Here is a 20,485-nt window from a genome sequence, read left to right on the forward strand (position 1 = left end):
TTTTTCTCTTTGGGTATAGAAAAATAGCAAACATCAATATTGTTGTTAAGATCAACTTAAAATGTACGGATAATTAACTTGTGTAGAAGTAGCCTACAGCAGTAGAGCAATACACATCTTAATCAAAAGCTTGCAATAAGCCACAGCAGACTGTCAATTCCATAAACCAAACAAAAAGTAAAGATGTAACCACTCCTCAGCAACTGATAAAGTGTTAGGTTGGAGAATTGTGGATTGTGGCTTTAATGCCAATGCCAAACACTTTTGACCTCAATCCCTCCTCCTTGAGTTATGTGGTTGTTTCTGTGCACTTTTAGTGTATACTGGTTTATGAAACACTGCTGGGTTGGAGGGCAAGTCCAACAAAATGACAAAACAACTCCGTCAAACTTTGATTGAATTCTCCTCTAACATGTAGGCTATTGTCAGCAGGAGAAATACCATTGCCTATTGATTGAGTCCTTTCCTATTCATAAATCCTATTCTTTATTGTCCATAGAGTGCAGACTGCAGAGTATTGAGTTACAATTGTCTCTGACACCTTCATGGGTCCTGATAAATTACTGACACTTCAATAACTTGTGAAATACGTGCTCTTGTGCCTATGAAAGGCAACAGTTTAACGTGTCGCTCTTTTAGAACCCCATTACTTTAATGGAAGACAATTCAAACTTGAAAAATTTACAGTTTTTCTCATGGCATTGGCCAGATAAAAATTGCTCACTCAGATTGCTTTGAGGAATTGATGAGTTTCCTCACGTAATAGTGTTAAAAGGATTCCCCCCCCCTCACTCTTCTCTTGGCCAGGGATCAAAGTCTTTCTTCTCTTTGGTGTAGCTTCTCTGCCCTCTTCTGGCCTCAGGCTGTCATTAGGTCAAGTCATATTGATGCATCACTGAGCAAAAGAAAATAAATATTAACATGGTATTTTTTGTATAAATATGTGTCATTCTCAATCACATCGTTGAATAGTAACATAAGATGTCACATACCTCAAACTAACCCATGTGGGCAAATGATTAAATGTCACTTTGGCATTAATGGATCTGTAAAGCCATCAGCTTGTCAGACAGTGAAAAATGTCTGTAGCATGAGACATCTAATAAAGTAATCGTTGATAACTAATAAGGCTGTTTCTAAGAGCAAACCTAGCATCCAATCAGTCACAATCAAAGTAAATGGTGAAAGAAAATGGATTGACAATCAAAGAAGCAGTCTCCATGGTTCACCACCCATAAGCTATTTCAAAGAACCATGGAATTAAGTTTTAGCATGTTTCTTTATGAGAAACACACTTCCCTATTAGAGGTAGGGAACGAAAAAAGAAGGGGAAAAAAGCTCACATAGTCAAAACCATCACCAGACGCCACTGCAGCGGTATTTTTGAACTTGTGCGTCAGAGCAGCGCCCGTGGCCAAACCGCTTATTAAAACGCAGAGAAGCCAAGTGCCATAAAGACAGAAGGCAAGCAGCTTGTTATTATTCTTTCTGAGAGGTGAACAGGCTGAGATCAATGGTTGCTGTGGTTTCTCCTCACCACAACTATGGCTCAGTAAAGCACAAAAGGCCATGCGGCTCCGACCCATACAGTCACAGATATTAACTATTCCAGGGGCCTTTGAAAACAGCTGCCAAGAATAATTTCCCACAAGTAACATTTCCCACCAAAGCCACAGAGTCATACTGGCATATTCTGTGCCCCACCAGACCCTATGGGCCCTGACTACGATGACACGGTAGAATCAATGGAAAACCAGAGCCACATCACAATTAGGGCTGCACAATTAATCGCAATTGTATCGAAATAGCAATACGGGGCATCCTCTAGCTCACTCAGTAAGAGTGTTTGCCCCACGTTGGCTGAGTCCTGCAGCGGTGCGGGTTTGAATCCGACCTGCTACCCTTTGCTGCGTGTCTTTCCCCATCTCTCTCCCCCTTTCATGTCCATTTGCTGTCTAAATAAAGGGAAAAGCCCCAAAAATTATCTTTAAGAAAAAAAAAACCCCGCAATATGGACTAGTGCAATATCCAAATCGCAGGGGGCGCAATATTTGTTAATGGCAAAATATGTGTCAAACCATTCTGAATTAAGTATTAAGTACAAATCGTATCCACAGACTAAAGAAAAAAATCTTTGTTTGGTACAGATTTAATTTCTTTCGATGTTAATAATTTTCAATGACAATGAGAATAATGATACAAAAACGATCATTCCCTCCAATATCGTGATCAGTCCAAATAATCACAATTAGATATTTTCATCATATCGTATCACATATCACAATCCAGTCAGTTTGCGTCGAATTAATGGAGCATACACAGTATCAGTAAAAATGTGTGCTGTGTTGTGCAGGTGAAATGTGGCTAAAAATATTAGTTAGTGAGAAAGGAAAAGCTGCTATTGGGATAAATCAAGTACTTTCAAAGCTGATGGAGTCTGTTAAGGCCTCCCATGGGTTGTTGTTCAGCTGTTTTACAGTACACTGAGGTCCTGTGTTAATGATGAAGAGGCTGGATCCTCTCCTGACTCTTGCCCTGATCACCCTGATCTTTCTGATATTTGTCCTGTGGGGCAGATAACCTGAACCTCCTGTACTGCTCGTGCTCTCATGCATGCAGTGAGGAGGGTTGTTCTCACTTCTAATAGCAAAATGCAGAGTTGTTGCTGTTTCAAAAAGGGCTGGACCAATACATCTGAATGTCATATGCCATTTTGGCCAGTGAAGAATAAAGTATCAAAAATGATGGAGGTTTCCTTTCTGACCACAGCTAGTGAATTTGATAATTTTTATACAGTGCTCAGAATAAGTGAATAAACCCATACTAAAGTTGACTAAAAAGAGGAATAAAAAAAGGGGTGTCTATACTTATGCCCCCTGTATTTTAAGGAAGAACATTTATTTATTTACGATACATTATTCATTCACAAAGAAAATTGGTGTCCTTAAAGGTTGGATTTTTCCTCATTTCCTCACAAAAGATGATTTTTTATTCCTCTTTTTAGTCAACTTTAGCATGGGTGTATTCACTTATGCTGAGCACTGTATACAGATGTCTGACCTCTAAGAGAAACCATTCCAGTGTGGTGTGGGAGGCTTTCAGTCTGTAATGACACCTGTAACCAAACCTGTCTAGAGAGCATTGATTATTAGTCGCTTTATACATTTTGAGAGAGACTGACAGAGCTGCCAGGCTATGGTATGTACACGTTTGTCCTCTGCTGATGTATGAGGGATGTAAGTCACAAAAATTAAACATAAATGTGGCAAAAATGCATTCTACTTATACATTCTGACTATGAAAATCAGAAAAAAAAAAACATATCTTCTTTGCAGTGCAATGCTAAGACGAACATCACATCAGTGGAAAAACTTGGACTTTGTGAGAAAGAAAAAGAGATCTGTTCATCATGACAATACTTTGGTGAATGATGTCATTATAATGATTTTCTAGGGCCTTCAATACAGCATGAGCTCTGAGCCATGGGAGTGCACAGCATCTGGCCTCCCTACAAACAAGTAAAGTAATTCAAAGTAATCACTGTTCTGCTTTGGTTAAGGCCCAATGAGACTTACATCCATCAGGCATTTTTGTGTCAAATTACACTGTGCCCCAGGAAAAATAGAACGCTGCAACCTGATCTCACAGAATTCCGTGAAATGAACACGGCCCCTTAACTCAAAATCTGTGGCAGTTTCACAGAATCGCCGAAAATTCCGTGATGGGCCCACGGCCCCTTAAGTTAAGGAAAAGGTCGTGGCTGGGCGGGACAAAAACGAGTAGCGTTTAGGAAAAGAAGAACAGGACGGGACGCTCATATACAGGAGTCAGGTTGGGTTTAGGAAAAGAACAACAGGATGGCCATATACAGCGGACAGGTTGGGTTTAGGAACCCCAACCAATCTCCCTATGCAGATTTTCGGCCTTTCATACTACTCGCTAGCGTTGTCGCTCGAAAAATGCACGCGTAGCTCCTATGGCGCCATTTTGATGCTACCAACCACCTCCCGTTAGCATTCCATTGACTGCCATTTATTTTGGCGCCACTTTTTCAGCGAATAACCTTACATCTGATGCGTTTAAAGACTATTTGTCCATTGTTTATTTCTAAAGAAACACGACAATGTATAAAAGGCTCCATTACCTCGTATCTCATGTTATGGCTCCGTAGCAGACGTTTTTGTAAAAATAGGCTAACGATTGTGTCATAACCACGCGACTTACTATCGCATAGTAGAGGAATTACCGTACAGTACAGGAGAAGCTCGCAGGCAGTTTCAACTTACATTAGCTGTTTAGTTTAATTACTAATGTTAACTAGCATTTTAGTTAGCAATAATTAGCCTGTGCCTATTTTATCTCCTTACAAATACCTACACTCTCCGTCCGTGTCTGTAAGATTGGGAATGATTGAGATTTCTCTTGGCACAGCTACCAGAAGACTTACAACTTTCAGACAGGTTGCTCACGTCACATCTATGTCTTCAAGCTCAGTTGGAGGCTGCGCAGTAACTCTCAGCGCTCACCGGAAAAGTGCTTCTAATATCCTTCACTGGTCTCCGTCCAGAGCAACAGGATCTGTTGGTCCAGTTTATATACTGTCTATGGAAACATGGAGGTGGCTGGGGCGCAATATCTTTTTTCCCACTATGGCCACGCCAAGACCCGTCCTTCGATAGCTACTACTGGCCAGGCGTCCATGCTTACACAAGGTAACTTAACCTGATTTGTTCAGATCCTATCCCCTGACCAATCGGCTATCCTAACTTTAACCACTCAAGGTCAAATGCCTTTACCCTAACCAATCGACCACTATTGCCACGCCAAGTGGGTCTGCGGCTGGGCCAGCCAGCTAGACTTTTCGGCAGACATTTACATCCATAGAAGAAAAGCCCAGGTGTAAAAACCATTAATGATGGCTGCATTACTTAGAGGTGGTATTGTATGCTACTATGAATAGCTTACTGACTGGATTGAGCCATCGTTAAGGTTATCAATTTCAGCTGTGCTTTAGTCAAAATGTCTGCTGTGAAAAAGGACCATACGAAACTCCATATAAACTCGAAATTTGACTGGCTAAATAATATGACAATCAACAAACGCTCTTACTGGGGAGCTATAGGCCACCCCAGCAATATGCACTATCAATCAATCAATCGTTATTTGTCACATGGAATTGTACAAGTTACAATTCCAGTGAAATGTTATCCCATCAGCTCCTTCAACTTCTGCCCGATTCATCATGAAGCAGAACGTGTCCGCCAGATCGGCACACAGAAAAAGAGTCACCATCAAGGAAACATCACAAAAGCGTCTGTTTAACTCAAGAGAGAACTATAGTGGCACATTATAAAAAGCACAAATTACTCACAATATAGTTATTAAGAGTAGAGGTGTAAATCATGTTTTATCATGATACCATATATCAATTCTTAGGGCAATACAATATTTACTGATATCACAAACTCTGCCACGATATGATTTCAATTCGAATCAATTCAGGGGCCTGTGACCCATACGAGACGATAAGCCCACTTAACACAATCAGTTACATTTGCATATATATATATATATATATATATATATTTTTTTTTTTTTTTTTTTTTTTTTACAAAAAACATTAAATTACTAAGCTCTTCCAGACATTTAAATTAAAAACAAACTAATCTTTTTAATAAAAGTAATACATTTATTTTCACTTTGTATCAATTATATTGGATCGCTGAGGACTGATTTCCCCCTAATGTCCAGGCATGAGACGGGAGGCTTGATATACCCAGAACAGACCTTTGCATGATTACAAGCTCACAACGTGAGAGTGTATTATCCTAATACAGTACACCTCCAAACATTATGGGCTGACCTTTACTCATCATATGAAAGCACAACGATCTTAGATTATGTTCAAAATCAATTTTATTAGAATGTATTGTCAAATGAACACATGCTATTTATTCTGTTTGCAAGTATTTCCCTACTTGTCATTACTGTATAGAGCACAAGTGTTAATATATTTTTTATATTTGATATCATACATATTTACAAAAGCATACCCATGTCTGTATTTACATTTTATCTAGAAGCAGCAGATTTCCATTTTATAGAAAGCAGAAAACAATAAGGGAACCTTTTCTCAAACTTTGTCATGTGTTGATGTTACATCAGTGATGTACCAAGCAGACTTAGATGCAATAATGTCCACCTACCTCTACATCCTGACATGCTAAACATAAGTTAGGAGAGTGGTTTGTGACAGTACAAATGCCATGTTCTAATCTCTGAAACAACTGCCTGAATAAATGCATTTGGGCAAGTTAGATGAGTCGTCAACTGCAGAGAAGCTGCAATTCGGTGGAGTTGTAACTCAAGGCAGGCGCTACCATGTCTGTCCCACCCAGAGCATCCTGCCCTTTGATCTTCAGGTTAACAAACTTGATCTTCCAGCAGTTTTTCTCCAGCGGAGAGCGGATGAGGCCAAATATTTGCTCAAAGATGCCCAGACAGGCTTCGCCTCTGTGGATGGTCCCAGCTACAGCCACTAGTACCAGGCCATGTGGGGAGGTTAGCGTCCTGAGGCCACTAGGCTGCATGTTGGGACTGAGGAGAAGGTGCTCATCCCCAGTCAAGGCCAGGAGACGACTGCTAACCAGTTCAGCACCCAGGAACTCGTCCATCTGTTCGTGGCCAGCTCTGAAAAGGGGGACACAGCTCTGTCATCACAGTTTAAATTTGGAGTTTTCCTCAAGTTAATTGTAACTATTGTAAAACACAGGTCAAGTTCAAGCTTCTATGTGCTTATCACATCTTTCAAATTAGTATGATGGTACTTTTATTTGCAGAAAAAAATAGGTGACAAACAATTGGTGCAGCTGAGGCCTGCCCAAAACATATAACTGCTGTGAACACAGAGAAGCTAACAACACACACATCACCAGTAGGTTAATTTCAATGGCCTTACATGGCATTATAATGGCTTTCTTACACAGAGAAGAGGCGTAGTTTCACATCTGGCCAGAAGTGTTGCGGTCCCCAGTCCTGAGGCGGCTGGCCCAGCAAGGGGTTGTGACTGTTTAAGAGTTGGAAGAACCACTGGCAGAACTGCTGGCCGAGGACCACTGGGTCAAAGCCCACCTCAGCCTTATCTGTCTCTCCTGGAAGGCTTTTGTCAACCACGGTCTTAAAGAAATGAGACATTATTGATATAGCTTACTCGAACACATAGCCAAGCTGTGCCTGGATTACGTTTTAGTAGTCATGTTCAAATAACACATGCTGTCAACAGCTATCTATTGACACCATAACGTAATATCACCATCACCATCTTACTTAAACATATTCAACCGTGTCAACATATCTGGGATGTCTGACCTGACCTCCTGTCCCTACCTTCCCAGATGACCAAAGCTCCAGTGTCCTTTTCACGAGCTGGTGTTTCTCGCTGTTTGGGGGCATCGCCACACCTTCTTGGGCCAGGTACTTGAATATGAGTTCACGATAAACCTTCTTCCTCTTCAGGAGCTCCTCAGCATTTTGAGTGTATAAGAGAATAGTATCCGTAGCCTCTATATGAATAGATGAACGTAAGGGTCAAGACGATTGGATGTTTTTATTATCTGAACATAATATCCTTTAGGCAGACGTTAAAGAGCATCAGCAGTTCCGGTTCTGGTGTCCCTGGTGTCAGCTTATGCCTAATTAAGTCAATTTTCGAAAATGCATTCCTTATTGGTAAACTTGTTGTGACTCGCTGATCTGATTCTACTTCCGCGTTTTATAATTAGTTCGTGCCAACCCTTCTGTTACGTTGGGGCAAGACGAGAGCTAACCCTTAAGTATTTACAGCGGTGGAGGTCTTAACAACCGCTCGTATAAACTTTTAACTTATGAAATATATATGTTTGACATTAACCTGTCTGTTGACATATCAGAAAATGAAGTGTAATTAACTAATAGTATGCTAGCTAGCTAACTTGCTCCTTGCTGTCTGGTAACGTAGCTAAGTTAACAGATTGAAAGCATAACGTTACCTGTAACATTTTCCACAACTATCAACTTATTCGTGACTGTGTCACAAAGTGAGAGCAAGTCGCATTTTGACATAGACTTCAGTATCTTTGTACATCCTGCGCGCTCTGTTTCTGACAGTGTTGACATTTTCGACACCCGAAAACAACGTTTCTGTTCTCCTCGTCCATTCGTGTCCTACTAGAAATGTGTCCGTACAGGAACATGTATAAGTGGGAGAACGTTCCGCGAAAAGCCATTGTTGCCTTTTTACGGCAGTCCAGCAAAAGACAAGAAGCTGCATTTATTATACCGATAGGTATAAGTCGGTGTTTCAGGTTGAAATACACACAAACAACCCTAACTACTACTTAGTTCTAACCTATTTTATACAGTCTGTGTTATAACTTGTTGCTGGCATTCACGTTACATCTTACCAATACATTAGTTGTAGTGGGACAAACTAAACACCTCATTTTAAATGCCACTCATTAAACCTACAGATAATCTCTCATAATAATAATAATAATAATAATAATAATAATAATTCACCAGGATCTTGCTAATCAATTCCCAGTTTAAGCAATGTGATCAAAGAGCATGTGTCCAAGCATAATGACATACGCCACATATTTAAAAGACATTTGCAACCATACCTGTTAAGAGACAAGCATGGTTTGGCTCAACATATCTGGTGGCAGAGGTCTAGGGCTGACAGCACTAAACTGCATAAATACAGTGTGTCACATCTTCTGCTGTGTCTTTTAAGATAATCTGGAATTGTTTACTAATACAATTTAAAGTAATTCCTTTATGGTCAGACGATAATTAATACTATTCTGTATGTTTATTGGCCACAAAAAAAGAGCAAATTTCATCCAGGAGAAAAGACAGAATGGAGTTAACAGAATAAATAAACTGTTGTCATGTCAAAACAAGTGATTGTGGTTTGTAATGGGAATTGATATTATGGATGTTATCCTTTCTTTAACTATGGTGTTATCCATAGACTTTTAGGGGTATCATTTATAGACAAGCACTCTAGATAATAAGTTTACGAGGAGCACCTGAAGGCATCATAAGACAAGATAGCTAGCTTAACCAAAGCAGCTAGCTAATATGGGCTAGCCTGCGCAATGATGATGTACTGCCAGTGCAACTGGGTAATTTACCTGCAAGATAAGCGACCTCTCAGCTGGTGTTATGCATAACATATGTATTAACTAATATGTTTTCATTAACAGGACTAGGAGCAGAGTTTTAAAATTGTACTGCCGAATTACGCAAGGGAGTCAATCGCCAAAAGGTAACGTACCGTTATCATTTGCTAATATATCCACAATAAGTTAGCTTGTTAACGCCATTCCCTGGTTTAGTTGTATTGTATACGGTTAACGTTAACGTATATTCAGCGTTAAAGTGTTACTCATATGCCACTAAATGAGTTGTGTAATGATTTAATAATTGTTATAGTATTGTCAGTTATATTGCTTTTCAGTTATTGAAACAGACAAATGTATCCCCTTGCTGAACTCCGTAACAAACTTTAGGAATTTAATATAACTTTAGTCTTGCTTGTTGGTAACGCTTTACACCCCTTAAAATTGAACTTTTTTCTAAAACAAAAAGTGCAAATCTACAAATCGGGGTTCTCAAACAACCTTACAGTGGCGTTTCATTTCTTAATTTAATAAAAAAATCCGAGAAAAACGGTAATTTACTAAACCACTTCCAAAATTAGAACATTTGTTGTGAAGTCACTCGGGGACAGTTTATATGCTTATTGTATGGTCTCACTTCTTAAACTAACCGCACTAACTACTTCAATAAGGAAATCAAATTTGTTGAGAAACTAGGACAACTTGTACCTTGCCCCCAACATGAGGTGTGATCTAGCACTTGACCTGACTGCTGGCCCATAGCTGTGTAACAATGAATGAGGAACTGTGTCATTGGCTAACTTCTTACAAAATCAGTAGAAATGAGCTGAGAGGAAGTAAGTCAGGCAAAAAAAAGTTCCTCAACTTATATCACCTCTCAAGTTATAAAGGACTGTGACATTGCTGGTTTAAATCCCTCAGCAGGAGAACACCACTCTAAACTACTATTAGATATCATTCAAAGTACAGAAACTTGAGGACAAGTACTTGAATCCTTCAGTATCGTGCAAAAACATTTGGCGAACTGTCTCCTTCCTCAGGGAACACAAAGCACAAACGAACCAAACCCACAACGTGTGTGTGTGTGTGTGTGTGTGTGTGTGTGTGTGTGTGTGTGTGTGTGTGTGTGTGTGTGTGTGTGTGTGTGTGTGTGTGTGTGTGTGTGTGTGTGGTGTTGCGCGCGCGCGCTTATACACAAAGGCAATCTCACAAGTATGCACATAAACTTACATGTATGCATGCATGAATATACAACACATACAGTATGCACTTACACATCTACACATAAAGACCAAAACGTATTAATACTCTCTCAAAGAGATCAACATATCTTGCAAAAATCAACATGTGAAACCACCAACTGACCCAGAGAAAGCAATAGTTTAAGGCTTCATTCAGGCCAAAATGTGTATATACGTAACATTTAAATAGGACCTTAACATAGTTAGGATGTGTTGGATAAAACACCTACTCTGTAATCCACACTTGTTCAGTGGCCAAGAGCAGAAAGAGGAACTCTAAACTGTTTTTGTAACATGGAGCTCAGCCAATTTTTCTCTGGACAGCTAAAGCTTAAAACTCTTTGCCCTCTTGTCTTTCCATAATTGCAGCAGATGGAGGAGTTTGACAGCAGTGCACTGGGCCGTGTAACGGTGTACTCCATCCAGGGCTGCCCACACTGTGTGCAGGCCAAAGCCACCCTGGGGCGTTTGGGAGTACCGGTATGTGATGTGGATGTAGGAAGGCATCCGGAGCTAAGAGCCAGAGTGAAGGAGTTGACAGGACGCAGCTCGGTCCCTCAGATCTTCTTCAACAACATTCATGTTGGGGGCAACGATGACCTACAGAAACTGGTGAGGAGTGGAAACTTCCTCATTTGACTATGGCACTTGTTGTAATGTATATTACAGTGTAAAAAAAAAGAATCAGAATTTCATCTACTATAATTCAAAATAATGTTTCAACTTGTATGTAATGTATGTGTTTCACTATATCAGGCTCCTGAGGAGCTTCAGAGGTTGGTGAATGTGGTCAAGAAAGAGCCTCTTCCAGCAGATGCTCCGCCACTACCAGACGAAAATCAACCAGAGGACACGGCCGGGGAGACTGATGGAGGTGAGGGATTTATTGGTCTGACAAAAGACACACCGTTTGCTTTTTCCAGATTTTTGTTGTCTTCACATACTTGCTCAGTGTTTAAGGATTAGTTTAAAAACAAGATCAGTTTCAGATTGGTTTAATCTGCTCAGAAATGGGTTTTGAAATGAACCACACTCTGGGGAAAACTTCCTTAATGTGAGGCATTGACTCAGATGAACTAGGAACTTGGAACTGTAGTTTACGTTAAGTGCTGGCATATATGTTTGGGTAACAGCAGATGCGTGTGCTAATCTCCTCTCACTTCTGCCGACACAGACAGTTGATATAGGAAACTTGATGCTTAGGATGAGCCCAGCAGCCCCAGGCTACCTCACAGTTCCTGATGATATGTGATTTTAAGCTCCCTATTGTGTTAACAAAGTCTGTCCAAAGGGGTGCTTAAACTTCTTTTGTGGAGAAATATTTGAATTTGGTGTGACCTAGAATGTATTCCTTCGTATTTATATCATTATGTCAAAGCTTTCATTCCATTAGTCCTTGCTCTCTCAACTGTCTTGATTATAAGTTATCTGACAGTACATTGGACATTGTTTCAGCAATACTGGCCAGCTCTGGCTAGGTACATACAGGCCACTGTATAGCCCAAAGTGAATGTGGTGATATAATAAATAAATAAAAAAATAGTCAAAGTTGTCAGTCTAAATGACTCCCTTGGATTCAATGCTGTTTTGTCTGGATTTTGGATAGAAACAAATTTACATTCTAAGGATTTTGCCTGTTGAACAATATTTCTATTAGCTTTGACATTCCTTTTGGTATGTTAAAATGGAAACAAAATTAATGTTATTTTCTGTTCACTTGTGCTCATGAATTATTCATTTGAGAAGATGCATAAGTTATTTGTGTGCAATACTTACTCTGTTATTCTCTGTTTTCTCCATTATACCTGTATAGCAAAATGTTTTATTTTTTTTATGACAAACATGCCATATGTTTATTTAAGTTAAACTGTACTTACACATTAGCAACATAAACAATTTGTTGCTTTGGAATCTTTCTGAAAGTGCACATGCTCAGACTGCACATACTCGTCTTTCATACATGTGGGTATGAATGAACATGTGTATTTTTGTGTGTTTGTACATGTGTGGCTTGGCATATTCCTGCCCTCACAGAGTGTATGTGTGAGAGGGATGAGTTGGCGGACGTGGTAGAGGACCTGAAACATGGCACTGTGATTGGCAGTCATAGGAGGGGACTGACCTTGTACAAAAAGAGCTTCTCAGGTCATCAACTGGTTGACTGGCTGCAGAAAGAGAAGGGCATGGGTAAGTAAGGCTGCAGACGTGCAGTAAAACAGGCTTTTAGTGTTGTGTCAGTTTGATTTTGTAGAAGTTATTAGAACAATCTGGAAACTCATTGAACAATCTGCCAATTCTTGACTGTGGCCATGTGTGTGTTAGCCAGTGCTGAGGCCTGTAATACTGGCCAAGCATTGTTGCAGAAGAAGTACATGGTCAGTGTGCGTGGCTGTGGGCAGCAGGATGGCAGTTTTGGAGAAGGGAAAGACACACTGTACAGGCTGCTGGAGGATGACCCTCATTCAGCCCTCAACGCAGGACAGACGGCAGCCTGCAGTCCCATCCAGGGTAGGTCAGGACTGGATCAGGCTTTGGGGCATACACACATCGCATTCCAGGTTCACGCTGACTGGTGTCCTTTAAATGCTCTCTAAACTCCTGTCCTTTCTTTGCTGCTGGCTTGGTATATGACCCTTTTGGGTTTGCTTGGGTTTGTGTATTATGTCAGTGAGCTTTGTGGCGGGAAGAACTGAAGTAGAGCTTAATGATGTATCTGATATATAAGGCCTTCATTCCCTCAGTAACTTCCACCTCCTGTATGATGGCTATGATGCAGTATGAGCATGAAAGTCTATGCTTGACTGTGACAATACATGTCATATTTTGAAGAAAAAAAAAATCCAGTGTTTGTGTTTGAAAATGTATTGTATAAGAAACTGGTAAATTATATTCAGTCCTATAATTTCTGTTATCAAATGTATCAAGAACTCCTGAATTGATTCTGATGGCGCCTGAAGAAAAAATGAAAAGTTGGCCTGAAAATATATATATCATTGAAGCCCTATTTCAAAACCATGTTTGTGTTTCTGCAGGTTTGCTGTCAACTTTTTGACAGATTAATCCTTTTTCTTGTTCTGTGGTAGTGGTAAGACATGCAGTATTGCCTGGCTCTGTATTATATTCATACCTGAATGTTGCACACCGCTAGAGGCTAACTAACAAGCTAATCCGTGCAGTACAACACAAGGTGATTATAATCACACTGCTTTTGTAAGCGTTAGTATTATTATGCTTGGCCGTTTTTTTTTTTTTTCTCTTGGAATTATCTGCAACATGCTTTTCTCACAGTTAATGTTTCCTAATGGTAATCTCATTTGTACAACATCAAGGTTAGTCTGATCTTTATGCTGTTAAGGGTTTTTTCCTTGGGTTTATTTCACCGCTACTTTAAATATACACTTACCGATTATGTAAGAGCACCCAGTAACAACCCCAAAATGTTGTCCCAGCTCAGGGGTTAATGTTTTGAAATTGGGCTATGAACTGTGTTGATTTTACATTACAGCAAAACATTGAGTATATCTTATAAAAAGATCCAATTATTGTTAAGATTTAAGGGGTTTAAGCTAACACAATTGTTCTTACCATTCAGATATTGATTTTTTTTTCCATCTCAAAATGCTATTAAACCTATTAAAAATGAACTATTTCTCTCTCTCTCTCTCTCTCTCTCTCTCTCTCTCTCTCTCTCTCTCTCTCTCTCTCAGCTGCTGAGCTCTCTTTGCTTGTACGGGAGTTGATTTTGAAATTGTTCTCCGAGCATCTCTCTGCTGATGGCAAGGTAATGCGTGATGAGTGCATTCATCTGTATGTTGGTATGGTTGTTTTTAACTGTAAGGGTATGTACTTGATGTGTTGTCCTTGCTCCCACAGTCTGTGGACTACAAGGGCATGTCAGTCAACCCTGCCTTTGAGCGTTACTGTGAGCTAGCCATTCAGCTGCAGAGGGTGGAGCTGCTTTCACTGAGTCGAGAGGAGAAGCTGGCCTTCTTCATCAACATCTACAATGCCTTGGTCATCCATGGGTACCTACGCCTGGGGGCCCCCACCAACATGTGGCAAAGATACAGGGTATGATCACACAGCTGCGCTCAAAGATAAATATCCCCAGCCCTTACCATATTCCACAGAGTCCCTATAGAGCTCAACAGTGTGGTTCCGGAAGTAAAAATCCCATTCATTTTCTCCATAAGGATTTTGATTATTAGCGATTATGTCTAAACCATCCAAGGTAGACTGACTAGGAGCTTGTGAAACAAAGGTTTATGCTCCTGTAGAAGCCACTTGTCAGTATGATATTAACCTTGTTTTAAGAAAAACATGTTTTATGCTCTGCTATGCTTTTATGCGATGTCATGGAGAAATTCTACACTACCCACAAACCTAAGCATAACAGTGACGTCTGATTGGTGGAGCTTGCTGTTACCATGGAAACCAATTGCCCCTCTGGGGACAAATAAAGTTCTACTTGACTTGACTTGAAATGTTTACCAAACTTGCAAAACAGCTAGAGTGAGCGGGCTGCTACCATTGAAGTCTGTGATCGTTCATGTACACAGTCTTGTACCTTTTCCTTTTTTGCCGTTTTCAAAATGTTCTTTTGTGCCGAATCAAATGTTTTATGGTTAAGATTTATTTCGTAGCTGGTTGGCTTGGCTCAAGGCTTAAAACTCTTTATATAAGCCGTTAATGAAATGTCTGAGGAGTTATTGAATAGTGAAAATCACTTCCGAAACCAGAGCCGTTCAAAAGGTGGACGGTTACTGTTGAGCTAAAAGTATTATTTAAAAAAAAAAATAATAATAATGCTCGGCTGATATTTCTCTATTGAGGTTGAGGATAGCCATATTTGGTGCTGCTTTACACTAATTACATCCAGACTGAAATATAAAGATGCACAGAAAAAAGAAAACATGCATTCTAAGTGGCCTGAATGGTCATGTTATCTTAATCTTTTGTTATATTTACGATTGTCTTACTTTTTGATTCAATTTGCATCGTATTTAAGCAGGAATGGATGGTATTACATTAAAATATTGTTTCCTGTCCTATTTATAGTTCTTCAACTATGTGAGCTACCTGATTGGAGGAGAAGTGTTTACATTACAGGACATTGAGAATGGTGTTCTGAGAGGGAACAGAAAAGGTGTCGCACAGCTTCTAAGGCCCTTCTCCAAAACAGACCCACGACTACAAGTATTCAGACATTCTGTTAAATCACAGCTGAACATTTCACTATTTCACCAATGACACTTGTGTGTGCAGAACAACTAATGTAATGAGGAATTCCATTTCCTATGTTGTCCACTAGGTGGCCCTTCCGGATGCTGAGCCTCTCATTCACTTTGCCTTGAACTGTGGCGCAAAGGGCTGCCCACCAATTAAAACATACACTCCACAGGTAAGCACATTTCAAAACTACTTATGGGGTATATTGGTCATCTACATATCTGGTAAATACTTAGGGCTTGAATGGTCTGAAATCAATTCTGATCTACTCAACTCTATCAGGACATTGACAGCCAGCTCCGCACAGCAGCTGAGGCCTTCCTGGAGAATGACGACGCCTGTATGGTGGATTCTGGGAAAAGAGAAGTGCGACTCAGTCAGATATTCAAGTGGTACAAAGCTGACTTCGGAGGAACTGATGAAAAGGTAGTTATGGCGGCCAACCGTGTGGTCTTATTCACAGACGACAGCAGTAGTAGAAGACGTATTCAGATCTTTTAAAATAGCAATACTACAGTGTAAAAGTACTCTGTTACAAGTAAGTCCTGCATTCAAACCCATTTATACTTATAAATATACTAATACCAAAAGTAAAAGTACCCACTATGCAGAATGGCCCATTTCAGAATCCTATATTTCATTACTAGATTATGATTAGTGATGCATTAATGTGTACATGACTTGAATGTTGCAGCTGGTAAAGGTGGGGCTAATTGTATTACTTAACCTATAATAATATATCCTATTTAATTTCTTATAAACCTATCAAATAAATGTAGTGGAGTAAAAAGTACAATATATTTGCCTCCAAAATGTAGTGGAAATATAGTGGAAAGTAGAAATCATAAAATACTTACTGTAAGTACAATATTGAGGTACTTTACTTAAGTACAGTACTTAAGTCAATGAACTTAATGTCACAATCCATGGTTAACATGGCTATACACTGGCGGAAAGAGATGGTGATATTAAAAACCCAATAATCGTCAACCCGACTGTAGTCTCGCTTTGCCAGACCTTGCTCCACAGCGATATAGACTAACCCGACCGTGAACCTCACCGATTGTTTTCCCTGCCACCTTGTCTGTCCTGTAGCTGCTGAAGTGGGTGGTGGAGCACATGGGGGACTCTCCGAAGAAGACCAGCCTGCAGGGTGTCCTTTCTGCTGGGAAGACCAAAGTCAGCTTCCTCCCTTATGACTGGAGCACCAATAGCACCCACTGAGCACGCCCGCACCAACACATTCACGTCCAGCTATATGCTACGTCTCTTTGCATTTGTCCCCTTTCTACCAAGCTGCATCTACTTAAAAACCAGTAGGTTGGTGATGACGTGCTTGCCAAATGCAATCCACTAGTCCTCAACCATGCAAATGTTTATTTTTTATTTTTTTTTATTTTAAATGCGAAAACAAACTGTAAATCCAAGAGGTGATAAGTGGGGCATTTGCACTGTACCATCAAGTCCTACTTCTCTTGTAGGCTTATCCTAGCTTTAAGTTCTTACTGTAAGCTCAGATAACTTCTGTTTGGAAGTCTTAACTGTATATGAGTTGTACACTCAAATTGTATTGGTTTGAAGTAACAGCAGAGAGCCTATTATAAAAATCAAGCTGCACACAGAAACTTTGTACTGCAGCAGCATAAATTAATAGGATGAGCTGCACATTAAGCGTGTTATTGACTTCTGTTATTACTGTCCTTTTGTAAAATGTCAAAGCCCGAAAATTGACAGACATTCCCCAAATTATCTTAGAGTAAATGAACGCGGAGAAAGCTAACCAAAAGCATACTTAATAATGATAATAATAATAATAACATTTATCAATATGGCTTCCATGCTCTCCAGTCCTTGTATTTACACTTGTCAGCAACTCAGGAGTCCTAGATTATCACAATCTTCTCGGTTCAGTACAACGCTCGTCGGGCTATTTACGTGGAGCATTTACTCCGAGCAGATGGAGATGATACAAACACACTGCCTTGACAAGCCATATCAGAACCCTTTGAACTTACCAAACCCACTCATTCATGTTAAGCAGGCTGCAGATTCTCCACCAGGCTGGTCCATCATTTAACCTGCAGATGTAGACAAGCGGACCTGGTTTTCTACAGGGAGAACGAGAGTAACAGCTGTTGCACTTTGCAACACTAAATGCTAATTGAACATTAGTATATCATCCCATGCCGTGGTCATTAAATACTAAAATATAAACACTACTTTGCTCGTGGCTGTAAAACACGAGATGTTAGCCTTTAGAAATGTGTAATTTATTTCCTTTCCTAAACATCTATGACCCAGGTGTTAAGCCCTTTTTTCATTGGACAAACAAAATCTGGCTAGGTGCTGCTATGGTCACGTGTCTTGCCAATCGATTGGCGCAGGTCGGACTGGAACTGTAGCGCGGTGCGGTGGCTCTGAGGGGGCTGTATCCTCTGAAGCCCCCCCGTATTTGTAGGATCCGGTCCCTGAATAAGAAAAGAAAGTGTTACTCGTTTAGAGCGCACAGACGGATGCAGCGCTCCGACTTTTGCATGTCTTGATCAGGTTTCATTTCTAACCCCTCCCCCCCTAGTGGCGTTTTGTTTCTCCCTTCCTTCACGTGAAGCTACATGGTTGTCCACCCATCTTTACGATCCAGGTCTTCCATTTTAAATCGGAGAAGTGCTACTGCTGTATTTTTGGCACAGTTATTTGGTAAAAGATAGAGTTAATATTTTGAATTATAGAAATATGTATCAAAACGTCACCCCTTTGGGATGCACTCTGACACTTTGCATGTTTATCACTAACTTTGAATGCTGTTGAGACATATTTATACTTTTTTCACAAAGAAAATGTTCCCTGTTGGTCAGTAGGAGAGTACTGGGCTGTGTTTATTTATCCAGCTATTTCCAGGGAGTCTGCAGAAACTTCATTACCCAAATCAGTAGTCATGGAAACAACTAAATGTAGCAGTTTTAAGTCTTGATTAGAGTTTGCAGGTTTTTGGTGTGTTGAGTTTCTGCCTACAAAACTGTGCAGGATGCTTTTCATTTATTTTTCCCGACATTTTATTAGTTTCCATTTTACCTGGCCTTAAACGTTTGTAAGACTTCATTTAAAAATAAATCTTCCAGTGTGATGGACACACATTAAGTGCATATAATTACTCTATATGATTATAAGGATTGTGTGTGGCTTAGAAGAACTATTTAAGGGCCTTTCTCTGTTTCCATAATTCAAGGATTTTCTTATCTCAGGTCAAAGGAAAATGTATGTGAGTGAAAACGATATTAAGTTGTTTGATGTCATCGATGCACTCTATGCTGCATGTTGTGTTTTTAACAATTTCAACTCTGTCTGCACAGTCCATATTCCTTTGCCCAGACATTGTGTCATGCACATTACTATAACTGTCAGGATTCTTTGTCCTTAAGCGATAAGCAGCACCAAAGCATATGGTTAAATTAGCATGTGTTAAAACTGGAATGCATTTTGCTGCATGAGATACCGGAAAACTTCCCAATCTTGAATGCTGGCCTTTAGCAGGACTGCCTCTCTTACTGCTTCGTATCAAGCCTGTAAACTCAGCCATAAGAAATATTAACACGTAGCCCCCAATTAGACAAATAAAGTGTCAGTTATACCCTAATATTGGAATACAATATGTGCAATAGACTTAAAACATCTGACTGTATTTCATCTGTCAATACATTTATTCAGTGACAAGTGCACCCTTGGCTTCGCTACACTCAATTCCATTATTGAGTGACTGAGAAAGAAAAGGGGAAGACATTTTGTGGGCTAAAATGGACAGAAAAAAAAGGTTTTATTTACATATACTATTGATCCCTGTACTTTTTCAAAATGACCTCATGTATCAGGAAAAAGTGATGCAAAAAGTTTTTTAAACAAGCAGTTCTATTTATTTCCCTCTTTCCTGGGGTTAACAATAAAGCAATATGTTTATGAATAGTAAATATGCAATGTTGAACTAAAAAATAAAATGTATGAGTTTGTCTACGGTCTCTTTTACTTTATATCACTGCATGCAACATGTCTGTTTTAAAGCAGATGCCACTAAAGGAAAAAGAAAAACTCCTTGGTTCTTGACTTACGTGAATGTGCAACAAAAATTATAAAAAAAATGTCATCCATGACAACAGGCGTAGTTTCAATTTGTTTATTCAAACAAACGTAATCACTTTCTTTAAGAAAATAGATGGGGAATTATCAATAGTTTTACAAATTGAATCTATTAACATTTTTACATATAAATAAGCACGTTTAAGTGCACAGTCCCATAAAAACATTACATTAAAAAGTTATTAAACAGATCAAACCATCTCAAAAGTATATACATAACAAACGACCCATGTGAAATATTCTACATGACAGACAAGGTCATGGAGTTAAACGGAGTAAAAATAGAAAACTTGAAATTCAAAGTATTAAGGTACTGTATTACTGTCTTTAATGTTTATCTTTACTTACAGTGTAACACTGTGATTTAGTCTTGGCACTAATACAATTGTGAGTAATTTGTATACTGTACAGAATAATAGTGTGACAGTAAGAAGGCAGATTTTCAGACATTTTGGTCACGACTTCGAGTGATTCCTGCGGTCATACAGGCAAACCCAATCGTGCTTCACAAAAAACAAAAAAAACAAACCCGCAGCCTACCAAAAGTATGCTGAAAACACCTCGTCTTCGGTTGGAAAACTTAACAGTATAGAGAAGGTAAAGAGGATGCAACCACCACATATCCACTATTATTGTCATTTCTTGTGAGACTTTTTATAATATTTTATACATCCTCTCTACAAAGACCAAAGCTCAGAGTTGTGCATGACTCATTTGGAAGAC

At 39.5% G+C, this 20,485-nt stretch overlaps 2 protein-coding genes across 3 annotated transcripts; one reads left to right on the top strand and one right to left on the bottom strand.

The window, feature by feature from the left end:
- Window positions 1-5,898: 5,898 nt before the first annotated feature.
- c12h3orf38 (chromosome 12 C3orf38 homolog) lies at window positions 5,899-8,198 on the bottom strand. Its single transcript, XM_039817041.1, has 4 exons — window positions 8,028-8,198; window positions 7,387-7,562; window positions 6,983-7,176; window positions 5,899-6,690 (listed from the first exon to the last, which is right to left on the bottom strand). The coding sequence occupies exons 1-4, from the start codon at window positions 8,152-8,154 to the stop codon at window positions 6,327-6,329; spliced, it is 861 nt and encodes a 286-aa protein (XP_039672975.1). The 5' UTR covers window positions 8,155-8,198; the 3' UTR covers window positions 5,899-6,326.
- Window positions 8,199-9,065: 867 nt separating this feature from the next.
- zgc:152951 (uncharacterized protein LOC569013 homolog) lies at window positions 9,066-19,637 on the top strand. 2 transcript variants are annotated; one of them, XM_039818451.1, is made up of 12 exons: window positions 9,066-9,167; window positions 9,249-9,310; window positions 10,775-11,017; window positions 11,162-11,279; window positions 12,440-12,592; window positions 12,728-12,913; window positions 14,113-14,186; window positions 14,279-14,476; window positions 15,464-15,601; window positions 15,717-15,806; window positions 15,917-16,060; window positions 16,730-19,637. In XM_039818451.1, the coding sequence occupies exons 3-12, from the start codon at window positions 10,778-10,780 to the stop codon at window positions 16,856-16,858; spliced, it is 1,470 nt and encodes a 489-aa protein (XP_039674385.1). In that variant the 5' UTR covers window positions 9,066-9,167; window positions 9,249-9,310; window positions 10,775-10,777; the 3' UTR covers window positions 16,859-19,637. The 2 variants fall into 2 exon arrangements, with proteins under 2 accessions (XP_039674385.1, XP_039674386.1); XM_039818452.1 differs by having other exon boundaries at window positions 10,778-11,017.
- Window positions 19,638-20,485: the final 848 nt, after the last annotated feature.

Source organism: Perca fluviatilis, chromosome 12 (genome assembly GCF_010015445.1).
Source record: "Perca fluviatilis chromosome 12, GENO_Pfluv_1.0, whole genome shotgun sequence".
In the NCBI taxonomy this organism is placed as follows: domain Eukaryota; kingdom Metazoa; phylum Chordata; class Actinopteri; order Perciformes; family Percidae; genus Perca; species Perca fluviatilis.

Coding starts and splice junctions, on each gene's coding strand:
- c12h3orf38 (XM_039817041.1), bottom strand. CDS start 8,154: ATGTCAACACTGTCAGAAACAGAGCGCGCAGGATGTACAAAGATACTG. Junction 7,563..8,027: donor AGTTGTGGAAAATGTTACAG/GTAACGTTATGC, acceptor CTATTCATATAG/AGGCTACGGATACTATTCTC. Junction 6,691..6,982: donor AAACTACGCCTCTTCTCTGT/GTAAGAAAGCCA, acceptor CCCCCTTTTCAG/AGCTGGCCACGAACAGATGG.
- zgc:152951 (XM_039818451.1), top strand. CDS start 10,778: ATGGAGGAGTTTGACAGCAGTGCACTGGGCCGTGTAACGGTGTACTCC. Junction 11,280..12,439: donor GGCCGGGGAGACTGATGGAG/GTGAGGGATTTA, acceptor CTGCCCTCACAG/AGTGTATGTGTGAGAGGGAT. Junction 15,807..15,916: donor TTAAAACATACACTCCACAG/GTAAGCACATTT, acceptor CAACTCTATCAG/GACATTGACAGCCAGCTCCG.